The sequence below is a fragment of the Drosophila mauritiana genome, chromosome X (genome assembly GCF_004382145.1).
Source record: "Drosophila mauritiana strain mau12 chromosome X, ASM438214v1, whole genome shotgun sequence".
NCBI lineage: Eukaryota > Metazoa > Arthropoda > Insecta > Diptera > Drosophilidae > Drosophila > Drosophila mauritiana.
The window spans coordinates 18,444,413-18,469,052 of record NC_046672.1 but is presented as its reverse complement, the minus strand read 5'-3'; the positions used below and the strand labels follow the sequence as shown (position 1 = coordinate 18,469,052).

The 24,640-nt window shown below is 49.5% G+C and overlaps 2 protein-coding genes across 6 annotated transcripts; both read left to right on the top strand.

Moving 5' to 3' along the window:
• The first annotated feature begins 72 nt into the window (after positions 1–72).
• LOC117148800 (rab11 family-interacting protein 1) lies at positions 73–11,676 on the top strand. 5 transcript variants are annotated; one of them, XR_004459934.1, is made up of 7 exons: positions 75–498; positions 7,082–7,226; positions 7,293–9,256; positions 9,669–9,820; positions 9,888–10,048; positions 10,505–10,740; positions 11,023–11,676. XR_004459934.1 is itself a non-coding variant. In XM_033316414.1 (6 exons), the coding sequence occupies exons 1-6, from the start codon at positions 468–470 to the stop codon at positions 11,027–11,029; spliced, it is 2,460 nt and encodes an 819-aa protein (XP_033172305.1). In that variant the 5' UTR covers positions 75–467; the 3' UTR covers positions 11,030–11,676. The 5 variants fall into 5 exon arrangements, 3 of the variants coding, with proteins under 3 accessions (XP_033172304.1, XP_033172305.1, XP_033172306.1); XR_004459935.1 differs by having other exon boundaries at positions 83–498; positions 7,293–8,026; XM_033316414.1 differs by lacking the exon at positions 10,505–10,740.
• Positions 11,677–12,373: 697 nt separating this feature from the next.
• Positions 12,374–23,179, top strand: LOC117147495 (tumor necrosis factor receptor superfamily member wengen). The gene is made up of 5 exons (XM_033314397.1): positions 12,374–12,873; positions 17,967–18,449; positions 18,516–18,750; positions 21,355–21,534; positions 22,156–23,179. The coding sequence occupies exons 2-5, from the start codon at positions 17,967–17,969 to the stop codon at positions 22,293–22,295; spliced, it is 1,038 nt and encodes a 345-aa protein (XP_033170288.1). The 5' UTR covers positions 12,374–12,873; the 3' UTR covers positions 22,296–23,179.
• The last annotated feature ends 1,461 nt before the right edge of the window (positions 23,180–24,640 follow it).

Sequence of the window (24,640 nt, the reverse complement as noted above, 5' to 3'; positions counted from 1 at the left end):
ATGTCCGACAACATCGATGTTTCTCCACCTCTACGAAATACGCCGTTCTTCGCAGTCGCGCCGCGCAACTTGCACTTTTGCAGCTCCCCGACAGGCATTGGGCACATTTCGTTTCCCCCAAACGGTCACTCTAGCGGCCACCTTCGAAACAACAACATCACGCGTCGCGTCTCTCCGTCTTTTTCCTTTTTTTTTACATTAGACTACACTACGTTCTCCTGGCGTTTCGTTCGTGTCGCGCGTGATTAAATTGGCAACTGAGAACAATAAGAAGAAATCACAGTGTGCGAGCAACAAACACAACAATTAGTGTAAACAAAACACCCCGACAACAACAATCCAAATTGCAAAAAAGGCAACAAAGAAGAAACGAAAGGCAGGACCTTCGCAGCAAGAGCGAGACAGCAAAGGATCGGGATCGGGAGAGAGCGTGAGAGTGCGAGTTGATCAACGGGATACAGGGTGACATGTGGAGTCCGACGCACTGTAGTGTAACGGGTAAGTGGGGGCGAAAAGCGGGGGACACCCGTTTTAGTATTTGTTTTTTTTTTATTTTTTTTTACGGCGAATAAATCGCATTAAAACTTAAACTCGTTTGTGCCGCGTGTGTATGGGTGTGTGGCCTGCGCGGTTGTGTTAGTGTGTGCTTAAAATATTGTCATGACGGTCGTGTTGTTGCTATTGCTTTTGCTGCAGACGTACCAATTCGAAATTTCACTTTTTCCCCACCGCGCGCTTCCTCCTTTTGCCATTGCCTCTTGCTCTTTCTCTTGTGTTTTCCTGACTCCAGCAATTGCCTTTTTATCAGGCTTTTCTGGCTGATAAGATAATTCCCTTGCTCGAACGCGCACTTACTCATCGCATTGCTAGAAAATTGCTCATGCTAAGCGCTCCCCTTATGTATTTGCACCGCCTCCCCCCGTTGGCATTCCTTAGCTTACGCCCATGGTGGCGCTTGTTTTGGGGCCTCTTGTTTACCTTTGCCATTGTTTTCGTTTTGCGTTTTCTTCAGGGCTAAGTGTCAATGAGAAATCGCGAATTCCAATTCCAAATTCGTGACAAAACACAAAGCGCGCTCATTCTGCTGTTCCCAGTTCGGTGATTATGGAAACAAATAACTGAAAGCCAAAGCATAGATATTTTCATATCTCTAGCATTGCCAATAAGATCCTTTAAGAAATGTTTTCCGCCATGTTAGTTATTGGTTGCAATAGTGGCCACTGGCGGCCAAATGAGTAAATGAGTCACGAGTTGTGGTTCAATCTAGAGCTGCGTGGAATTTACACAAATCAAGATGATAAATACACTGGGCACCATTGACATGAACGGATCCAGCTTGTTGTGATCTTGAACTTGCCCCGCTATCAGTTAGTACGTTCTTTGCCTCAATTCGCTCGTTTCATTTATTTTGCATATTTGCACAGCGCAGTGTTTTATTCCAGCAATTTGCGATTAAAACCCATAGCCGTTGACGTCACGGCGAATGAGCAAACAAATCATCGCCGTGTGGCTCTCCCAAATTCGCCGAGTTTCGCCTTGTTTGTTAAGTTTATATGTACATACATACATATGCACACGCACATAAATACACCTGTCAATATTTGCCAATTTCTTGGCGATGAGAATGAGATGAGCGCGCACGCTTTGGAAACAGCTGTTTTCGCTGCTGTTCTCAGGAGCACTCTGTTCCCGCTCCTTTGAAATGCCATAGTGTTCCCACACAGAGAGAAATTGTGATTCAAAGGGATTCCTCTATTTTTCTCTCTTTTCAAAGCGGAATGCAAATGTATTAACCCATATTATAGAGTAGGAAATATTCAAATATTTAAATTAAAGCCCATTTTTTTGTAATTATTGTACAGCTGCAAGCTTTGAATTCTACTAACCAGATTTGCTAGTTAAATTAAGAATTCATCTGAGTTTAGCATGTTTACATGCATGATTGCATGCCAGCGAATTTCTTTCAGTGTGCTTTTTTCGTTTCCCCTGTTAGATCATCCAGCAAACACCTGGCGGTTCCACCTTCTTATTAATGGCTTGTTGTTTGGGAACCATTTATGGTAGTCTGGGAGAGTTCCTTATCGACTGCGAACTCCACCCAATTGGCCCATTGCGTGCCTTATTTTTAGCCGTAAATTCTTGGCCGCCACTTACTCACTCACTCACTCACTCCACTCACTTACTCGGCTACTTACTCCAACTCGCACATCTACGGACACACCTACTGAATAAATGCTTAAAATACCTGAAAATGAAAATTCCTCAGCGGGAAATTGTGCAATGAGCGGCGGGCAGCCAAGCAGACCCAAACAAAACAAACGCCTAATTTTCCTTTTCATTTCCATTTCGGTTTTTGGTTTATGTTTGGCTTGCTTTTGCAACGCATTTTATGCGGTTGCAGTGAAAATCAGAGCGGACCACACCGCCCTTTTATCGATAATGAATGGTGGTGGCACAGTGAATACCCGCTAACGGGGAAACCAGGTACTACTATGTAAAATAACACAGTAATCTGTTACACTTCTGAACCTTTAATGTAAGATTTTAAGTCGTTGGACTAAAAGATAGAGCTTCTAATTAAATTGAGAAATGATCATTTTGGCAGCTTCTACTGTATTTTCCCTACTATCACCGAATCGATAAGGAAATCAGTGCGATAAGAGCTGGAGCTGTAGCTAGAACTGTAGTTGAAGTTGGATCACCTCTGGTCACGTCAGCGGGCAGATGGCGTCTTGAGATTCTGTCCACCTCTTCCACACCCTGTCGTCCGCAATGCCATCGTCCATGTGAGACCGTTTTAATGCGGCTCCATCGATGCACTTATGCGAAACAGTTACGTTCCATTGCCCGACCCATTTAGCCAGAATAGAACCAAACAAACCGAAGCGGATCGGATGAATCGGATGGGATCGGGTTATGAGCAGGGTGGAGGGAGGGTGGATCGTGAAGAAAAACAGGTCTGGCATTGGATGGGATCGCTGGCCGAAACTCTCTTCGCATCGCGGGTCTGCAATTGATTATTTTCCAGTTCCAGTTCTTGGCCAGTGGCCACATTCCTCCGGCGCTTGCCGAACCCCAGTCAGCAGTCAGCAGTCCCCAACCTCCGAGCACATCCTCCCCTGAATATTCATGCTGGGAATCTCGGATTCTTTGAGCCAGCGGGGCATTTATATTCAAAACATGCCATGGCAAACAGAAGCCAACTGCAACTGAAATGCTAATCGCCTTTCGTTTGGGAAAACTGTGTTTCATGTCTTCTGCTGTCTGTTTTCCATTTCAAAATCGCACGGCTTCGTGGGTTCAATGCTTGCGAGAAAGAAATTGTTTATGCATAACAATAAAATGATCCGCTGTAAGATGGTGGGATCCCATTGATAGACCGTTTACTTTGATCGCCGCCTCTGCACATTTTCGCATTTTCGCACGATCCGCACACACACACACACATACGTATGTACATACAACATACTTATGTATGTATGTGTGCAATGTTGCATTGCCTGCTCGATGTTGCAGTTGCAACATTAATTGTTGCTAATGCTTTTCATCAAACGGGATCTGTGCTGTAATGCGGGGCCATAAAGGCGAGGAGGATTGGCCCCCAGTTGGGTGAGCTTGTAGCACGTGGTAAACCCCCGAGTTGAAACCCATAACCCTGAACTCCGCACCATGAACCCCTCAATCTTTCGATTGGCGCACTCGTTGGGCAAGAGTCGTCCAAAAGTGAGGCTCGAGAAGAACTGTCTTCCGAAATGGGAGCGCGAGCAAGTGGCTCATTAGCATGCGTGGTTGGATGCCCATGCCCCAAGGAGCATTGGCCTCGACTAGCAGTTTGCTGTGTATATACTTGGCCACGCCCTCGCACCGCCCCCGAAAAAAAGAGTGCGAGAGCTGAAAAAAAGTGGAACATGAAAGTGCGTGCTGGGAATTTCACGTTTAAAGTGCGCCATAAGAAGCAGCAGCTATAGAAGCTCTTTATGATTGCGATGCACTGCATCTGTATCTGTAGCTTGGCGGGGATTGGGCCCGCCAATTAGGTTTCACACACACACTCACACACATAATCCCCTGACTTGTGCGATCACTTCATTCCATAGTTTCTCTTTAGGAAATGGATGGAGATGCCAATGGAAATGGAAATGGAAATGGTCACCTGTGGAGCATCAAAGCACTGCACACGGCCGCAGAAACCAGAAAAGCAGCCGGGAAATCAAGCAAACAAGCCAAGGCACACCGAGAAATGATTTCATTGAAATTAATTAACCCGAAAGTTGACCTCTCCCCTCTCCTCCCATTCCCTCCGCACATTTACACACACACACACACATGTAGTGGCGAGTCAGAAAGGTCAACAATATGCGATGGCAGATGTTGATTCTATTGTCGGCCGTCTGTCTCTCTGGGGTCGCATAAAACAAAAAACAAAGGTGCAGCCGCCTGTTTGCTTGCCTCGCCACGGAGGCTTTTAGCCATAATTGACTGTAAACTAGGAGGGGAGAAACTGAATGGGATTTAATCATCAGTTTCAGTTACCCCCACGTACACAGGAATCAAATTCCAGTTGCCCAGAATCGAAATCGAATGAGCATCGATCGGCAAGCAGCGAGAGATTTCTCTTTTTTGGCATCGAAGCCAGCCGTTATATTCGGCGGCTTATTTGGGCCACGAGCACAGGTGACTCATGTTCCAGAGTTCCAGTGCCATGAGTAAGCCAGCCGGTAGATCCTGCCCTGCGCTTCTGCCCGATATCATAGATAACTCGTTCACTTCTGACATTCTGCTGATACAAATTGAATTGAATCGAATTGAAAAGAATTGCGCCGCCCTTTGCACGTGATTAAATCGAAATTGAGCAACTGGGAGGAAAAGTGCTTCTGTTTTGGCACTGCTTCTATTATCGCCTCTCAATCCGATCGAAGCACTCGGGGGCACTTGGTGCTCACATCATGCTGAGCATCGCCAGGCGAAAATCAAATGCGGCACAGTGGGCGCAAATTATGATGTTTTCGAGGCGAAAATGGTACTTCGGAGTGGCCAAAATGAATCACCTTTGGCCCACGGTGCCGGCAGCGTCATTAGTTTCGAGAGGCGGCCATAAAAGCGGACCAACTTAACGGTTTCGCCGTTGGTGGATTGCTATTTGGATTTTGGTTTTGGTTGTGCTTTTTTTTTGGCGCTGCCTGCCTTGTTTTTTGCTTTATTTTGCTTTTCGTTTCTTACCATTTTGCCATTTAGCATTTGGCATTTCTATTTTGGGGCGCCCCTCCATGCAAAACACCACCACCACCACCATTACCATTACCATCGTCGCGTTATGAAGGGGAACTGGCTGGGCAGACAGACAGACGGGCACGGTGGCAATCAGGCAGAGGAGTCCATCGATCTCTGGGCGGATTTGCATGAACCGCTGCACGAAATTGCCGGGCGGGTTATTGACAGCCATACTCGTGGCCATCCATCTTTCCGTTCATGAGCTCTGTTAGCCATCAGCTATTAGCTCGAGAAGAAAAACCGAGCCCAGAGCGACCTGCAGATGAGAAGGTTGCTCCGCTTTGGCCGCCACTCATTGATCTTCGGCAGCCGTTGGATTATCGATATTAGCCCAGGGGCGCTGCCCCGTCTTTAGCCCCAATGATTGGTACAAAAAAGTGGAGGGAAAACGGGAAAAATCAGCGACGGCACGGCAGAAGAAGCGGAAAACATTTCAAATTGGCTTACAGGCATGCAGACGGAAAAAACTGTTAATGCGATAATAATTATGAGACGCCCACTCGGTGGAAAAGGGGGCGGGAAAAGGCCTAAGATGTGGCACTTGCACCCGAACAGAAACCGAAACCGAAATCGAAACCGAAGACACCGAAAATGATGCACAAATCTGCAGGCCAGGCCCATTGTTTCTGCGCTTTCCCGCTTTTCTTCTAGTCAATTTTCACCGCCTTTCGTTGACACCGCTTTTCACTTTTTGCCTCGTTGTTTATGCCCGGTAATTGCTTCTTTCCCTTCAACTCTTTTTGCTTTCTTCTCCTCTCTTCACTTTACTTTTCCTTCTTTTTTTTTGGCATTACGAAACGCTGGAGGGGATTGCGAAAAACAGACTTTGTGCAAGTGCCCAATCACATTTGAATAATCGAAATGTATGGCGATTTCCGGGGAGGAGAAGGAGAGGGAGGTAGTCGGAGTCTCTGTCCCCCGATTTCCACATGTGGGGTGATGAACATCTGGGCAGTGGAATGACCTGTAGCCCGGGCCAAGCCAGAAATAGATGCCTCCGTTGCCTCGGTTCTGTGCCGTTTCGTTCTGGCAATGACTTAATTTCGTCTCCATTTACATTTCGACTCCGATTCCAACTCGAATTTCCACTTCCGGCAGCTGTGCATCCGAAACACAGCAGTGAGCTGGAATCGAAGACGGCGCCGAGGTATACGCGAAAAAATAAGAGCAGAAAACAAACACCGCAGGCAACCAACACAAAATGCGAATCTGAGCCAGCGATTGTCGCCACTCGCTCGAGTGAATCACTAGCCAAATAATGTTGCCGATGCTCCGTCCAGCGGACCCAAAAGCAAATTTCGAGTTTCACCCGAGCGCCTCGTGACCTCGAGAGCCCGACCAGAGCATCCGGCAGATATGAAAGCCACTGCCACAGCGCCGACACGCCAACCACGCAAACCACACAACCGCGATTCGCATCCCAACCCAACCCGTCCCATGCCATGCCATGCCAATCCCAAACTCTCAAACTCTCAATCCCAGCATTGTTTGCGGCCGGCCGGGCGGCCGACTCCTCCAGATACATTTATGTATCTGGGCATTTGCTTTCCAGATCATATTCCATGATCCGGACTCTTGTTCCCCACGCTCCCCATTTGTCACATTAAGCTGAGGCCGAAAATATCACTCATATTTATTTTGGTGAGAATTAATCATTAAGCTTGGCGTACAATTATTTGCGAATGTAAGCGATATATTTGGATAGCCCAACAGAGGCCTTCACACACTTCCTGCTGTTGTCGATGCGTTGGAATGTGACTCAAATCCCCAACGAATCTCTAATCTCGTTCACATTTCTATCCCATTACAGTGCAGCGAGCGCGTGGGCTGCTCACCAAGGGCAAGAATGGCACCAACAACTGTTTCGTCACCATTGCTCTGGGCAAGGAGAAGTACCAGACGTCCGTCAAGGACAAGGCCGAGACGAGCGTCAACTGGAACGAGGAGTGCGAACTGTAAGTTCAGAGTAACAGCTCCTCTGCTCTGCATGATGCTCAAGTATTCTTCATTCCTTCGCACAGGAAAATTCCCGATCAGGGTAATCGCGCCGAGCTCACTTTGACCTGCCTGCACAGGAACAATCTGGGCATCGATGAGTTCCTCGGTCAGGCGACGCTGCCGCTCAACGAGATGGATGTGTACGACCGGCCACGCGCCAAGTGGTTCAAGCTGGAGAGCAAGCCCGGCAAGGAGAAGAAGAACAAGGAGCGCGGCGAGCTGGAGGTGCGCATCGCCTTCGTGGTCAAGTCCGGCTCGCTGACCGATCTCAGCAAGAAGGACAAGCACAAGTCTTCCATTGGCCAGCTGGCCAGCTCAGTCGGTGGCAGTCTGTTGTCCATCGGCAACGGCGAGAAACGGCGCGGCATCAAGAAGCTGGCTGGCTCGCTTAGCTCCAAGCTGCACATTCGCAGCAAGAAGAAGAACCAGGAGGCGGGCGCCGACGATAGCAGCTCCTTCGGCGGCTCCTTCGCCAGCCTGGGCACGCCCAACAGCTCCAACGGCAGGGGCCAGAATGGTGGCAGTGGCCGGCGACGTGGCGGCCAGCGGGCGGGCGAAGCCGATCCCGGCGTGATCAGCGAGGACGAGGACGAGTTTGTGTTCGACAACCTCTCGCACAAGAGCTCCGGCAGCTCACTTAACATCCAACGTAGCGGGCTGCAGCCGCCGCCAGTCGGTACGCCCAACTTTACGCCGCGTCACCCATCGCCCCTGCTGAACAACGGAGTTAGTGGCGTCGGAAGCGGCAGCGCGAAAGGTAAGCAAGCGGTATTGCCAGCGACGCTCGATGAGGATGCGTCCATTGACGCGGAGATGGAACAGCTTGAGCTAGATTTCAGTGTTCGTGCCCACGCCCGCGCCAACGCTAACGCCAGCGCCAGCGCCAGCGGCAATGCCAGCACCCTGCCGCCTCCCTCGAAACCACCGCGCATTCCCCTGTCGCAGGTGGACGAGCAGCCGGCTGCTGGGAGTCTGGAGCGGGAAAAGCCAAAGGAGAAGCCAGCCGAGGTGGAAAGCGACAAGGACGAGTGGGCGTCAAAGTTGTATGGCGGTGGAAAGTACCTGGAGATCGGTAGCAGTAACTCATTGAAACGCCGCAGCTGGGAGGACCGAGTTCCACTCCCCGCCAGTGTCGAGGAGCCGCCGACATTGCACTCGTCCAGTTCGTCGTCCAGTTCGGATAGCGATGACGACGACGAGAATCCGCCGCAGGCAGCTCCCCCACCAGTACCCGTGCCGGCTTCTCTACCAGTTCCATCTGCTGCTGCTGCTGCTGCTACTGTTACTGCTTCTGCTGAGCCAGTGGTGGCTACTTCATCGTCGCTCTTCTCCCCCGACGTGGAGCACCGCAACTTTGATACCTTCAACGCTAGTTTCGCCAAGTACGAGCAGCGAAACAGCACTGCTATTTTTGCAGATGAGCCCGAGTTGGAAGACCTAACAGTGGAGCTTGAGAAGCCGGCGCCCACTCCCACAGCACGCCCCAAACCGCAGCCACGTGCTACGGCCGATCTGAGGGCGGAGGAGGAGAAGGCTAAGGAAGAGGCTGCACGGCAACTGCGTGCCGAGGAGGATGCCCGCTTGGAGGCGGAGCTGCGTCTGAATGAGGAGCGCCTACGCGAAGAAGAGGAGGCTATGCAGCGAGAGCTGGAGGAAGAGAAGGAGCGCCAAAAGCAGCTGCAGATGGATGAGCAGCAGCGGCGTGAGGCCAAGCGCTGGGAAGAAGACCAACGGCTTTTGAGCTTTGCCAAGCGATCCACATCCCTCGAGGAGCCAGTCCCAGAGAAGCAGGAGCTTAAGCATGCGAGGGAGCTCGTGGCCAAGCAGGAGCCGGAGGAAACGCTGGATACGGCAGAGCCAGAGCCGGAGCACAACTTCCTAACGCCCGAACAGTCGCCCAAGGAGTTCCAGACGAATGGCAGTGGCAGAGGCAGCGGGGATCGCTGGGAGAAACGACTGGGCAAATTCAAATACGGCAACAAGCGAGGTGAGCTGATGTACCCGAACCGATACCGAACCAAATCCAGAGCAACCAAACCACTGAATCACTGCAATTCCCCACCACTCCAAAAAAAATCTGGCGGCGGGCGGGGAGTATGGCATAATGGCTGGCGGATCGCGAAGCGCACACGAAACCGAATCAAGCTAACTTCCAGTCTACGCTGTCATCTGCCGCGTCATTCTCCTTCGAGGCGATTCCTATGCCCCCTTACTCAACCTCTTTTCCCACCTGTCTGAATTTCCTGTCTGTCCCTTGGCTGTTTTGTGTTGTTTCCGTTGTGTTTCTCGCATCCGCCAGTGAATTTGCATCTGAGTTTTAACCACCTTAGCTCCTCCCTCATCCGCGCGACTCCTCCTTAGTATCTGGACTGACCAATTTTGATTTCCCTGCTCCGCAGATAAATACAACAACGACAACGACAGCAACTCGCCCAGTCCCAAGTCCACGGAGCGCATCATAATTGGTCACGAGAAGTCGGGATCGCATGCGGATCGCCGCTCGGAGATATCCGCCCAGCTGGCCAAGAAATACGAGGGCAAGTCGCGCGAGGTAAGTGGCATTGTCATACATACACCTCGCCTGTGATCAAGGTGCTCATATAATTGCATACCGGCAGGAACTTATGCTAATTGCCAACGGAATGGAGAACGAGGCTCTGCTGCAGCGGCAGCGCGTGAAGGAGCTGGAGGACTATCTGGACAACCTGCTGCTGCGCGTGATGGAGACGCACCCGAAGATCCTGCAGAATCCCTATTCGCGCACCACGTCCGCCAAGAGGTACGGCACCTGGTCGTTCTGGTCGTCCTCTCGTACGAGAGCCACGCCCACCCACTAACCAACTGCATGACCCTGACCGCCGGTAGGATTGTTGATAGCCGATAGCAAACAGCCCCGCCCCCTGCTGATCTAAATTTAGGGTCCCACTGGATGGGAATTGAATTTGATATATATGCATATATATATTTATAATATTTTTGTTTTGTTCCGTCCACTGCCATTCACCATAAATATGAACAATCCTACTCCGATCTGAATGCGCTTCTCTATTAACCCCGTGTGTTGCCAATTGCAAATTGCCAATCCCAAACTACCTGCACCCACAACCCACCATCACCCACCGCCACCCACACTCGTTATTAAGCCACCCACCGATGTTCTCTGTTTGTTTTTGTTCTCGTTTTTGTTTGGCTCTCCTTTTAACCGAATGCATTTTTGTGATTTCTTTTTATTTAGTTATAAAAATTACATCAATATGAATGACTTTCTAAAGTAAGTGCTGCGCATGCTGCAAGTTGCATTTAAGTAGACACTTAACCAACAATCCCCAACAACAACAACATCACCACCAACAACACCACAACCCCCAACAAGAACAACAACGACAACCAGAACTGCGAGACACGAGTAACAAGAACTATAAACACCGCCGGCCGAGAAAGAAGTGAAGGAACCACTGAGGCGGGATCGAAGTAAGAAGAAGCACCGATGACCCACTGACTTTTCACCCCATTCTCGCTGTCTCTCAAACGATACGCTCTGTCTCTATCCAACAGCTCGGCCCCTCTCTTTCCCTTTCGCTTGCCTGCTGCGCCGTTGTGTCGATGGTTTCCTGTACTCCCGCCCCTTAATCCCCTGCAGCTTAAGATTCCCGCCACCCGCACCCACCAACCCCACTACCCACTACCCACTCACCCAACATCCTTGTGCTCACTGTTGGTTATACTTACCGGATGATCTGTTCTGCATTGCAGCGGCTAAACAAACAGCCAAACAACCGGTTCACTTGTCGCAGAGCAGCTGGAGAAGATCTGCGGAGGCTGCTCCGGAAGCTGTTGAGTCGAAACGAATCGAAACACCACGTTGCCTTTGCCGCGAGCAGCAAAATTCAAGTGCTTTCTAAAACGTATTGCTAAGAGGGAAACTAAGTGTACGCGTAAAACAGTTAGGCTTAAGGAGTGCAAAATCTATATTGATATTTTATTGTGTGTAGCATTCGTACTTTTTCATTTAGAAATCCCCCCCCCACACACACACACACTAAACAGAACTAAATTAATTGTACTATATGTTTATCCTGGCAATTGACGCTATTTGCTTGTCAATTGATTGAAATTATTCGAAAGTATTGTGTTTGTTTTTTTTGTATGACCCACTTTTTTTTGTAGTGTTGTGCGACAAGAGTTTGAGAAGTTTTTGTAAAGTGCTGCCTGGGAAGTGGCCTTAGTGAATTAAGAGAATTAAATTATTTATGTTTTAGCGATTAAGCGAAAAGTGGGAAAGGGGGACCACCCACGTATGTCCCCCGCGAAAAAAAACACCACACACAGTTGAAATATGTTGATACTACAATGATTTTACTTATTGATATAAACGCAAGCAGAATAAAACATTTTTAACATAAATAACATATCGTTGTCTTTTAAATGGAAAGGATAATATTTGTAATTGGCATGCTTCTATTTTGATTTACTCTCATGGTACTCCTATGAAAAAGTTTGTAGTAAAGCGCCACCTATGAGAGACTGTGCAATCCTAGCCACTGTTTTTGCGCCATCTATGCAAGACAGGCGTATGCTTCTGTGAGCTTTGGCAAAACCTATGACCGTAAAAGTATGCTACAAAATAAAATAAAACACCGATAGTCACGAGATTTTGCTTTTTAAGAACTTTACTTTACAGAGGTTTTTTAAATTAACAGACCGCTAAATTCAAATTCGATTGGGTTAGACCAACTAAAAACATTGGTCAACAAAAAATGCGACTGAAAATCATTTCATAAATAATAAATAATTGTTCTTAATAATTAATAAAATTTCAATTGATTTGATTTGACTGTTCGGACTTATAATAGATAGTGATTGAACAATTGTGATTGCCTATGTGTTGCAAATTCAAGTTCATTTTAACTATAAAAAAATAAATTGTAAATAAATACTATCACTTATTTGTTACATACTTTCCATGCTGATATAACCCCTTTTCTAGGACAGAAGTGCGTGACACGCTTGAACTGAAAGTGGAAATATCGAGTGAAAGAAAATGTTAAGTCGCATAACAGCGAGCGGCTCTGTAGATACATTTGCTCTCCGGTGCGCACTGCGATCAGTCTCTCACAGCCAGCGAATAGCTGCGTATCGCATCGCTGCGATCGAGCGCCGAAGAAAACCGAGCCGAGGAAAACGTATTTCCACTTGCCTGACCATAGATATTTTGCTGGCGCAGCTCGCACTCGCGACGGCCAATGAAAAGTGCAGTGAATGTACCATTTGAACGATTTTTTTTCTTGTTGCGCGGTTGCCAGTGCGAAAGAAGAAAAGTAAAGAAAAGTGCTAATTGTGCAATTGCGACTGCAATTGATTGACAACCCGAACGATCGATCGGTCCGTCCATTCATCCATTTTCATTTTATCGGCGGAGGGCAGTGCGTTGGATCGTTAGATCATTCAAAGTCAAAGATGCAAGCATGAAGCCTGCCGCCGCCGTCGCGAATTCGAATTGAAAGGCACTAAATAGAAGGCAGCGAAAGGCAGAGCAGCAGACGCAGATCATCGCAGATCACCGCAGATCGCAAACAACAAACCAACGAGTGGAGAAGCGAAAAAGTGAGTGATTTATTTATTGCACAGTCACAGTCGGAGAACCAGAAACAGAAACAGAAACAGAGGCTCAGGTTATGATTACTGGTGCCCAGCCGGCAGAAGCCCACTTGCATGCGGAGATCTGGATCCCCCCGGAGTCCGGATCCTCATCTACGATCTCCCAGCTCCCAGCTCCGAGCTCCCATCTCCCATCTCCGATCTCCATCCACTCATGGCTGGTTATGCTATATGCGCTACTATATGTGCTACTATATATGCTGCGTTATGCTTTATGGCTTATGGTTATGCCCGTCTGTTCAGCTTCTGTTTCTGTTTCGGAAGCGGCGGCGATGATCTCCGCATCTCGTGGAGCTGGGGGACTGCGGCTCGTGGGCTCGTGGGCTGGGGACTGGGGGATGCGGACACGGACACGGACGCAGACACACCGAAATGGAATGGAATTGAATTAAATCAAATGATAAAAAATATAAATCGAGTGTAGAAACAGAACAGAAACAGAAACAGAGGCAGCCCTCTGTGCGGTAGCGAAAAACAAAAAGACACGGAACAACTAAAAAAGAAGCGAAAAATCGGAATCGGATCCGCGCGAAAAAAATACAAAAAATAAAAACAAGCGCTCAAAAACAGAGTCCAAAACTGAATCCGTATCCGAATCCGAATCAGAGAGACACACAATCATAATCACAGAGCCCCTCGTGCAGGGCGGACAACTGACGAGATGGATGGACAGATTGGCTGTGCCATTGGGGGGACTACAACTACTCCGACATGTATTCAGTTGCAGATACAGATACAGATACAGATACAGATACATGTACAGATACAGGAACAGAAGCGGAATGAGATACAGATACAGATGCAGATGCAGAAACAGAAACATAAGCAGATTCAGATAGAAATTCAGAAACAGGAAGGAGCAGATGCAGATGCAGATGCAGATGGAGCTGGAAATGGAAATGGGATGGCAAAGGGTAAACCGGAGGCGTCGACGGCATCCGCACTTGTTGGCTGCTCCGCGGCTCAGTGTAATAATAATAAATAGGAAATACATTGAACTGCCCGTCTAAACATTGCTTACATAACGCCAGAATGTCAAAATTCCGGTGTAAAAATATACGTACAGATACAGACGCAGACGCAGATACATTTACAGATGCAGATAGCATTGCCATGGATGCCACATATGTACTGTACTTGCACTCTGGATAGGTGATCGCATCGATCTGTATCTCAGCTTCTGCTCCTAACAACTCACACAACCCCTCTAGATGTTGGCTTTTCAAACTTTGGCAGTGGATTTGCACTTCGGGCTGGTGCTGCTTCACGCCAGATGTCATGTACTTGTTGTTCCAGTTGCGTTCTTCTGGGCAGGAACAACATGGCCAGCACACTTGGGTAAACACCTATTTTTCCGCTCTCCTAACTTGTTGCACTGTACGAACAGGAATGGTGTAAAGAAATAGCTTATAGAATCCATCAGGTACTAGATACTATTGTTCTAAGGTTTTATGAAGTACTTTGGCTTGTTGGCTTTGATCCCGCAGTGATTTGTTGGCCCATTGAGCAGATGGGCGAGGGAGGAGCGCCTTAGCTGGCTAACTGAAAAACTCTTGGCAATTACAACAATTTCGAGCCCACTAAATGCCAAATGCCGCTTGATCGGGTTGCGTTCCCAGCTCGCAGAAACAGAAACTGATGTTCCTCTTGATCAGCGTTGTTGTCCCATTAAATCCCCTCCTCGCTGCCCCATGAAATGGTTGGTGCTTAATGGTTTTGTCGCGTTTTGGAATTTACACAACACACACACACGCACACACACAGGAGAGACCGAGAGAGAAAACAAACAAGACAAATAAAAAGCGGAAAAAACAAAAAACGTGAAAAAAACGTCCAACAGCAGATTCAGAATCATAAAATTCGTGAGCGTTCAGCTGACAGTTTAATAAATGCCGCTGCCTCTCGCTCTGCCGCACTCGCCATCCATCAGCTTTCATTTGCTGCGATCGCGATTGCTATTGCGATTGCGACCGGAGAGCTGCAAGTGGGCGGGCGGGGTCCACATAGTGCTCTGTGCGAGACCCCAACGAGGAGCATCAGTCGCTGGAATTCGTCGCAAGACTTGAGAATTCCCCATTTGGCAATCGTTTGATAAGCATTCTGGCTATTCGAAGATCTATGCCGCCATGTTTGCCAAAAACAAATATTTGAAACAAAAGTCTTTACTTAAGCGAGGTTTTTCACATGAAGAACTCTTAGGAACTCCACTGATTTCCCCTTTAGATTCACTGGCTTACTCTACTTGCAAATCCTAAGGACCACTCATCCCTATTCCATTTCTCTGTCGCAGATACGCTGTTCCGATGTCAAACCTTCTTGTCTATATCAATTCAGCGCTAACCCAAAGTCAAGTCCCCTCTCCTTCTGGCCAAGAATGTGTTCCCTTTGGCAGACCCAAGATCATGACTTCACTTACTGCTGCCACATCTTTGCATTCTGCTGCGGATTCCGTTTGATGTGCATTTTATTTTAGGTCGCGAGTTAAAAATACGCCAATCTCTCTGTGCTGGTGCTTTATTTTCTTTGGCAGCGACAACCGCCAGCTGCTTGGGGATACGGAAAGGGACACCTCCTCCTCCTCCGCCTGCTCCCACTGCTGCTGCTTCATGCGGCTCTTTCAGCCAGTCCGCCTCCTTTGGACACTTTGGTAATTGCATTGGAAAGGCGGCAAGCAAATTGCTGGCCCACTTCGTGCCCCACCCACCTTGGTTGGTATTCGGTTGCTTTGGAAGTCGTTCGGCTGACCCATTTCGTTGGGCACCTCCTGCTCCTCCGATGGCCTGTCCGCCTCCTGGGCAGTCGCCTCAGCCTCAATTAGTGCAGCATGAGAGGCAAAAAACGCAACATGATTTAAATTGCTGTCACTGTCAGTTGTCAGACAACGGCGAGAACAGCAGCACGAGCTACAAAAACAACAGACTGAGGCGGTGGACGGAGGACGGAGGAGAAGGCAGAAGGCAGCAGACAGAAGCCAGAAGCGATCGCAGAATGTATCTTCTAGATACACGTCTGCTGACATAATAATCTCCTTGCCACCCCTTTGGCCGCCTCCAGTTTCGACCATGTGTTGGTGCTGGCTAAAATTGGGCTGTTTCTCTGGGATCCACCATCAGCCACCATCAGCCACCATTCCGCTGTCACTCAAGCTGTCCGAGGACTGGCTGCTCGTCTTTGGCTGGCAGAGATCAGCGATCGCTTTGGGTGCCGCAGCCATGATCCACATTCGGTTGGGCAATATGAAATATGTATATGTAGAGTGCTCCTTATGGATTCGCACAGAGAAACTATTCCATGTGGTTGGCAATTCAGAGCACGATCTGGCTACTATTTATGGCTGGATTGGATGGGGCTCGGTCTGGGGCTCTTAGAATCACAATCACGATCACGATCAGTGGGTTGTGGAGAAAGCACCTCGCCGATGGACTTCCAACTCAACCGGAACCAATGTGTGTGTGTGTGTGCGTGGACAGGTTTACTTGTCACAGAAATCGCAGGGAAATAAAATCTAATCAGCATAAACAAACGAGCTTTTAATGAGCAGCGCGGAGCTGGAGGAAGTTCGAGTGCCTTATGAAGAGTTTCCGATACGAAATTCATTTGAAATACATATGAATAAAGTCGTCTGGAACACTTGTCGCTCATGCTAATGAGCTCCACGGCCCGCCACTCATGTTCAATTGTCAATTGATCGCCAATTCCAATTTCACCCGATCGATTCCTCTTCTGGCGGGTAGCTCTATCCATCCGCTCAAGCCTGAACCCGAACCCGAACCCGCACCCAGTAGGAGCCTCCGCCTCCGCCGCCTCCTGCTGCCCCTCCATGCGATCCCACACCAGCGTAACCCCACCCGCTGTTATGGTGACGGTGGCCATAATGGTTGATTTTAATTAAATATTTCTTCTTCCTGTTGTTGTTTCCCTCGTTCGCATTTGGGTCTGCTCTATGGAATGACCATGGCGGAGGCCCCTGCCCTGCCCGTGTCCCTGCCCCTATCCAAGTGCCCCACCATCCGCTTCCCGGTTCCCGATTACCGATTCCCGCTTCCCAGGGCACGACAAGTGCACGACCCCACCCCAACCCATAGCCCATAGCCCAAAGCCTATACCATCCAATCCAATCCAATCCAATCCCATCCAATCCTATCCTATAGAGTTGGTGAATGGGCTGTGATTGTGGCGATAGGGAAGCCCAGATTTTCCAGGGAAAAACTCCGAAGCGGCTTCTGGTTTTCTGATTTTCTTGTTTCTGGTTTCTGTTTTCTGGTTTCTGGTTTTTCGGGATCGCCTAGGGACACCGTGCACTTCTTCACTGGAACGGAAGTGGGCAGTTGCCTGGCTCTCTGCTCCTCCACTTCCACTTGGCTTGGCCGTCGCGTTTGCCGCATAAATAATAATCGCTGTCTATAATAGTTTGTCGTTAATGCGGCACAGGAATCGAATCGAATCCGGGGAGTAAACAAAATGTGCAGACGCACGGGGAGGATTGGGACGAGGATGAGCATGAGCATGGGGATGGGTATGGGGATGAGCATTGAACCCAAGCTGCCGCCGTTGATAGTTGGAAGTCGGTGGGTTATGGTCGGTGTCCGTGGTGGGGAACTACAGTGCTCAGCACCCGCCATCATTAAAGTTGATTGCAAACTGTACGCATTTATGATCGCCATCACCATGTAAGCCTCATCAACCCGATGATGATGATCGTCATGATGATGATCGCCATCACGATGATCCTCATGATGATGATGATGGTGATGATGAGGGAGATGGCGTCGCATTATCAACAACAGAATTAGCATGCCTATGACCGTTGGCCGTTTATTAGTTTGCCGTTGCGCGAATTATTTTTATAGAAGATGGCTTCTGGTCTCCAGCTGGCTCCCAAGTGCCTTCCATATCAATAAGTAGTAGTGTTTTTTCCCAGTTTCCCAGCGTTCGTTTTTCCCATGGGAAAACTGGGCAGCTGCTTCCCAGCGAAACCATTAAACCATTAAGTCTTAAAAAATCCATAAAAGTATTGTTTTCTCGCTTCTCTGCTGCAGATGATGCCGCCAAGACTTCCAGGCGGCCATGGAGGAGCCATGCGCAGTCGGAGCAGCAGCAGTGGCCATCACTTAAACACAACGTTTCACAAAGGCCGACGGAGGCGACAGCAGCACCACATCGGTGGCAGCCACATCAGCATCAGCATCAGCCACGGCAGCTACCTGGCCCTGCTACTGCTGTCCACCACCTGCTCCCTGGTGGCCACCAGCGCCTCCTCGTCATCCTCCGCTGCAGACACAGACATTGCGCCACCAGATCCGCCGCCGGTCAGCCAGGTGTCCATCGCCTCCAGCTCGCCCTGCGCCCCACAGCATTGGTGGGACTCGCAGCGGGATCGCTGCACACCGTGCACCCGCTGCCAGGGCGAGATGATACCGCTGCGGCCCTGCCAGCTACACACGGACACCATCTGCGGCTCCATATACGACCTCAAGATCGACTGGGTTGTCCTGGCCAAGACCGAACCCAATTGGAAGGAGGTGAGTGCATCTACAGTCGCGGAAAAGGAGCTCGCCATCAGAGATATCAATAACCTTTCCTTGCAGCGCCGAAAGTCCTCCGAGTATGAGCACTTCGAGCACAATGCCCCACTGCAGCACCTGACCCACGAGCAACTGCAGCAGCTGCACGAGGAGGCGGCCGCCGCCTGGGTCCTCGACTGGCAGACTGGCGTCCTCTACGTGGCCGTGCTCACCTGCCTGGTCTTCTTCTCGGTGGCCGCCTGCATCCTTATCCACCACATGCGCCAGTGGCGTCGCATGGAGCGTCGCCTGGACCAGGGTGAGTACCCCATCCCATCGAGCTCTACTTTCCCAGTTAGCCCAGTGGCTGTGCTTCGCGTTTCACACGCTCCCGTGCACATTTCACCTGCCAAAGCCCTGCAACTGATTGTGAATTCAGAGCGCATCGCTTGGCCAAGGGCCTCGCGGCAGTCCCAAATCCCAGCAAGAAATGTATGGCCGCCTGCTTGGCATGCTCGGGCCATCGGCCAACTAACGCTTTGATTGGCCGTTCTGGCGTTCAGGGAGAAGGGCATACATATTTATAAGGCGACGGGCCCAGAACACGACACTTTGATGTATGGAGGCCCGCGATTCCGAGTCGCCAGTTGAATCCGAATCCGAATCTCTCGGCGGCATCGCCAGTGCTGAGATTTCCAGCGAATTGCTGCACGATCAGCTGGGCAGCGGTGATCCGCAACTCCGTGGCTCCAAAGGAATACTAACGAGGCGGTGGCGACCACTGGACTTGGTCTTCGCCTGCGCCTGCGCCAGCAACAAAGTAGAACGATATGTCCAAATAATTTTGGCGCATGCGAGTCGCGCTTCGCATGCCAATGGCGGGCACAATTAGGTCTCCGTGGAACAAGCATGTAGAACTTGACCGAAACATGGTCGTGGCGGCAGTACAGTTGCCCTTGGCGGCAGGCGGGGGATCGCCGATCAAATGGAGCCTGTCCAACTGTGGAGAGCGCTTGTGTCGCACAGACGCGGGCCACATGTGGCAGCACCATTCCAATGCTCCACCAACCGCCCGCTTGGAGCAACTCCCTCCCCGCCCACACAGCACAGAGATCTGTAGATCCACAGAGATTCAGAGATTTATGCCGTGTTTTGATAGCGCTTCTTGTTGATCTCACCCGAGATGTTGTTCTTCGGCGTGTAATCATAATTCAGGGCGTGTCGACACTCCGCGTCCCACGCAGCGTGTCCAGCGTGGAAAATTTATGCATTCCCAGCTGCGGGAGGAGGCAGCGCAGGCGGCGGAGGAGGAGGAGGGATTTAAGGGGTTTGGGGCAGGGCACTTGCAGCCGGAAACGAATTCTCGGCGGTCAGGTAAAAATCTCAGGTCTCTAGAACAGAACGCCCCCTTCCGCTCAAGGACAAGCGGATGTTTGTCGAAACATTTCCGCGGGCATGTGGAGAAATTCCGAAATCATGTCACACAGGCGACGAGCCGGGGAAAAACATGTTTTCCACACCACTACACACACACACACACAGGGACGGCAGGCAGGAAACGAAATGAAAATGCCCAGGGAGTACAAACTGCATACATGCATGTTTCGGTGCAACAGAATTTGGTGATCATCGACAGATTTAAAATAGTGTGACAGGCGGTGGTAAAGGGGCTGCCGCACTTGAAGCGGAGTTTCCCCGCTAATGGTGCTGCTGCTCCCCCAGCTCCAGTCGCTTCCGCCTCGAAGGGATCTATAAATAGGCACCCAGTTCCCTTTTCCTTGGCCACATGATTGAACGGCGACCAGCTGCGTCTGCCGATGCTGCCTGCCTCCAGAGCGGAAAAGCAGGAAAGGTGGGAAGGTGGAAGTGCAACACTTTCCGTTCAAGCGCATCATTGACAATTGGGCATCCGCAACCCCATCCCCTTCCATCTGCCTCCTTCATTGGCACGCGCTGTGCAGGAATCTGCATCGCATCTTGGGGGCCAGGCAATAAATATTCGCGCGAGGCAACTGCCACAGAATGTTGCACATTTCCTTCTCCATGTTTTTCGCGCTACGCAGCCCATTTCCATAAATAGAAACCAAGATGTGCTGGCTCCAGCTCCCTCTCCCGCTCCCGAAGAACCGGGTAAGGGAAAGGGCCTGCTTTTTGGACACACCATTTGCCATTCATCGATTTTGTCCCACTTTGCGATTCATAAAAGCGTGTTCGCCTTTCGAATGGAGTTCTCCGATTTGCTTCCTGGACTGTTGCTTTGATTTTCCACCCAGATCCTCCGGCCGCTCCCCCTTCCACCTTTTGTGTTCACTAATCTGTTCGGAGGAAAAAGGAAAAGCGGAAAAGCGAGCAGTGCTCCAAGCGCACACGTATGTGTTTGGCCGCAGCGAAATGGGGAGAAACGTATTCAAATCGAATTGAACTGCGCAAATTTAAAAATTGTTTCGACCTCGCTTCGCCGAGTTGTTGTTTCCCTGCCCGGTTGCTGTTTTCTTTTCCATTTTCCAAGAGATTTTATTGTTCGCGCTGCCGCTGGCGGCCGGATTGTTTATAATAAAAGCCGCTGAACGATGGCCCAAAGGCAAGAACGAAGACGCACATCATCATCATCGCATCGCCCGCGGGCGGGCGCTTCTCTTGGGCAACTTGGAACTTAATTTTCGTGCTCGCCGCCCGAGTTTATAAATAAATGATAAATTTTCTGCCGCTGGCCTCGTTCGCCGCCCACTCCCACTGCCCAATGGAGGCAAATTGTTTACAATTCGCCATTCGGTATTGGGATTTCCTGTGTGCCACCCAATAAACATTAAACACTAATCGAACAATGGAGCATATAAACAGCTCTAGCCAATTGCGAATCCAAAATACGGGCATTTCCACTCATCACAGCCATGTTTTTCTTCTTCTTTGCCCATTTTCGCAGATGTGGAGGAGCTGTCGACCAAGCTGATGGCCAAGCTGGCGGAGGTGCAGAGCCTGGACGGAGGCACCTTCTTCATCGGCAACGCGGACGCCTTGCGGGGTCTGCCCGCCTCCGCAGCGACGACGCATCCAGCAACGACGCAGTCGGGGATCTTCCAGCCACAACACGTGCTGCTGCCTGGTAAGTGTCCCAAGTCCCCGATCCCTGCTAGAGCCTAGATCGCAGCTCCCCGACCGAGCTCGGCCACTTGAGTGGCCTGGCAGGAGGCGGGCCAGGCCATGAACTCCCAGCGGGAATCCTTGGTGGGTCATTAGTTGGGTTTTCAAGCCATTTGCATGACACTACTCAGTGGTGGCTATTCAAATACAACCAAAAAGTGTTGTCTTGGTACCAGAAGCCTCTTCAATATTATTACCAACTCAAATTAGTAAATTGAACCAATTAGAAGGTTTTCCGAATATCCAGTCTCCATTTTATTATGTGATTTGCTAATTTTCCTAATCAGATATGGTTTTGCTTCAACTGACTGGCCAAAGATACGATGCTTGTTTAGTTCCTAATGTTTTATAGCCTTTGATTATCATACAAATGGCATTAATCCGAGTTTGCTGACCCCAAGCCAGTAGTGATCTTCAGGTTTGCAGACCCCCTACGAATCCGAATATTCGAAATGCAAATCAGACCGATATCGGGGGCGTGGGTGGAATTTAAATGACGGCTGTCACTCGGTTTCGACAGCCACGCTTGTGGCCTGCCCAACTCATCCGAACTCTTCATCTCCCATCCCTCTCGATCTTGCAGAGAAACGTGGCAAGCACCAGGAGCGACGGATCCTGAAGACCCTGCAGCCCGGCAATGTCTACATCGAGGAGAGCAACGCTGGACTGGGCGGCATGGGCGTGGGCCTGGGCGTCCGCGGCTGTTCCGGCCTGAAGGGCTAAGCCGGAGATGTGGTCAGGGGACATACTTAAGGAGTGGCTACGCAGGCGCACGGACGCAGGACGAGAATGGATCCGGAACACGATACGCAACCGGAACCGGAAACGGAAATGGATTAGAGAAAGAACTTTGTACAAACAGCCGCTTAAAAGGAGGAGGAGGAGGAGGACGGAGGAAGGAGGAAGGAGGAAGGAGACCGAAACTATTATTATTTTTTATATTATTAATCTTATTCTAATTATTACGACTTTTTTTTTGTCCTAATATTTAATTGAATCGTTATGTTGACTTGTTTGTAATGCGCGGACAGTTGAGGACGCGGGCTTCCCGTTGTGGGGAATCCCGAGCGATGCGGCAAAATGTTTTGTACATACTCGTAGAGATGAGGCATGTGGCACCGCCCACGTATACCCACGTATATGATAGAAGCGATTTAGATTAACAAATCTCTACTTAATGTAAATATTAAGGCGATCGAACACGCGACCCAAACGCAACGAACCCACATCGTTGCGGAGTGGAACGAAACCAAGTAATATTGGCAACATATCAGCTTCTGTATGCATGGAACGCATATAGACGCACGTATTGTTAACATCACCCATATCCCATAGCCTAGTACTAGTGACCAGAGTAAACAGTATCCTATAGTCCCACCAGCAACACACACGTACATTTAACCGAGTTAAAATATCCAACGAGAGCATTTTCCGGCTAGCTGCTACCGAGCTTAATCGAATTAACTGTAACAGTAATGGTATAGATACAGATATAACTACTTATAATAATGCTAATTAACGGATAACTATATCGATAGGGAGAAATGTCTATGTCCTAAGTGCTATCAGTGCGCAACAGCAATAAAAACCTTTATGATTATACAACATCTGGCTATACCCCTTTATTTCACCACTTTTCTAATCAACTTCTGAAGACTTTGATCTGGCGGTGGACCCGGCAGTTTCTATCGAATCCACCCAGTGCTTTCTGTGGCCCCAGAGTGTCTGCGATCCCAGCATCGGCATAATGGAACTGTCGCCTTGAAGCCATCTCCATACGCAATGTGCCTGGGAACACATGTAAATATGAATGTAGGTGCATGCATAATTGCGTGTCTATGGATGCCAGAGATCTTCTCGAGAAGGGAGGAGCGGCATGTGGATGAGGAATCGGATTGGGAATGGGGAATGGGAACGGGGACGGCAAAAGCAAACGCGGGCCAGGAAACGTCTTTCAGTGGAAATGAAAATGAAAATGGAAATAGGCGGTGGCCTCCACCTCCTCCTCCGCCTCCGCCTCCGCCTTCTCTAGCGTTGGGTGCACTTCGCATTTGGCATTTGCATTTTTACGGAATTGTCTCCAAGTTAACATTGAAAATGGTCATCTGCGACGACAACAACGAATGCCTTTGCATTTATTAATGTTGCTCGCTGTGCAGTTACACAATCTTAAACGATGGCTGTCCATACATATTAGTGCCTATAATATTTGTAAATAAAATTCGTTTAGATGGCGACGCGCAAAAAATTTCCAATGAAAAGCCAACAGTGGGCACCCATCCACATCCCTCCTCCCATCGCTCCCAGCCCCAGCATTGCTTCCCTCAATCCATTATTGACCATTCCGCGCACGGAACGCAAGACTTTCTGATGGGAGATTGGCCAGCCATGGGCCTGATGGCCTGGCCAGCAGAAATTAATTAGCCGCGACGTGGAATAAATTAGCAAATGCCAACTGGCGGACCAAAGAGTTCAGAGTCTAGAGTAGAGTATCGAGGGAAATGCTGGCTGGGTCCCATCTCATTAGAGATGATCCCTTGGTCCCAATGATCCATCTAGGTGTCCGCTTTCACCCGCAACTCGTTGTGGCGCCTCCAGTTCCGATTTCAGCTTCCCAGCTTGCCAGCTGCTGCGGCACATGCCACACTCGTTTGGAGTATTTTTAACATGCAACACGGGGCGCATTGTCGCAGCTGCTCGAGATGCACTTGAGATGCGGATAAGTCGTAAAAGGCAAAAGCGGAAGGAAGTGGGCATTAGCCGGGAAAGCCAGATATTGTGCCCATAAAGCCATTCGGTGTCGGAAATTAATAGCCCATGGCTGCTCCTCACTTTGTTTCATATTTTCTGTTTAGTTTTTTTTTTTTGTTTTTTTGGGAACGTGATTGCCAATTGCTCAATGAATCAAAAATAGCGCCACGAGTGCGGCACTTGAATGAAGAATGGAGAATGTCGAATGGGAATGGCAATGGGTAACGCTGGCGGGGATCGGTAATCGGCAATCTGGGGACTGGAGAGTAGAAGCACGGAGCACGGAGCTTTGGAATGCGCACGTCTCTCGCTATTTG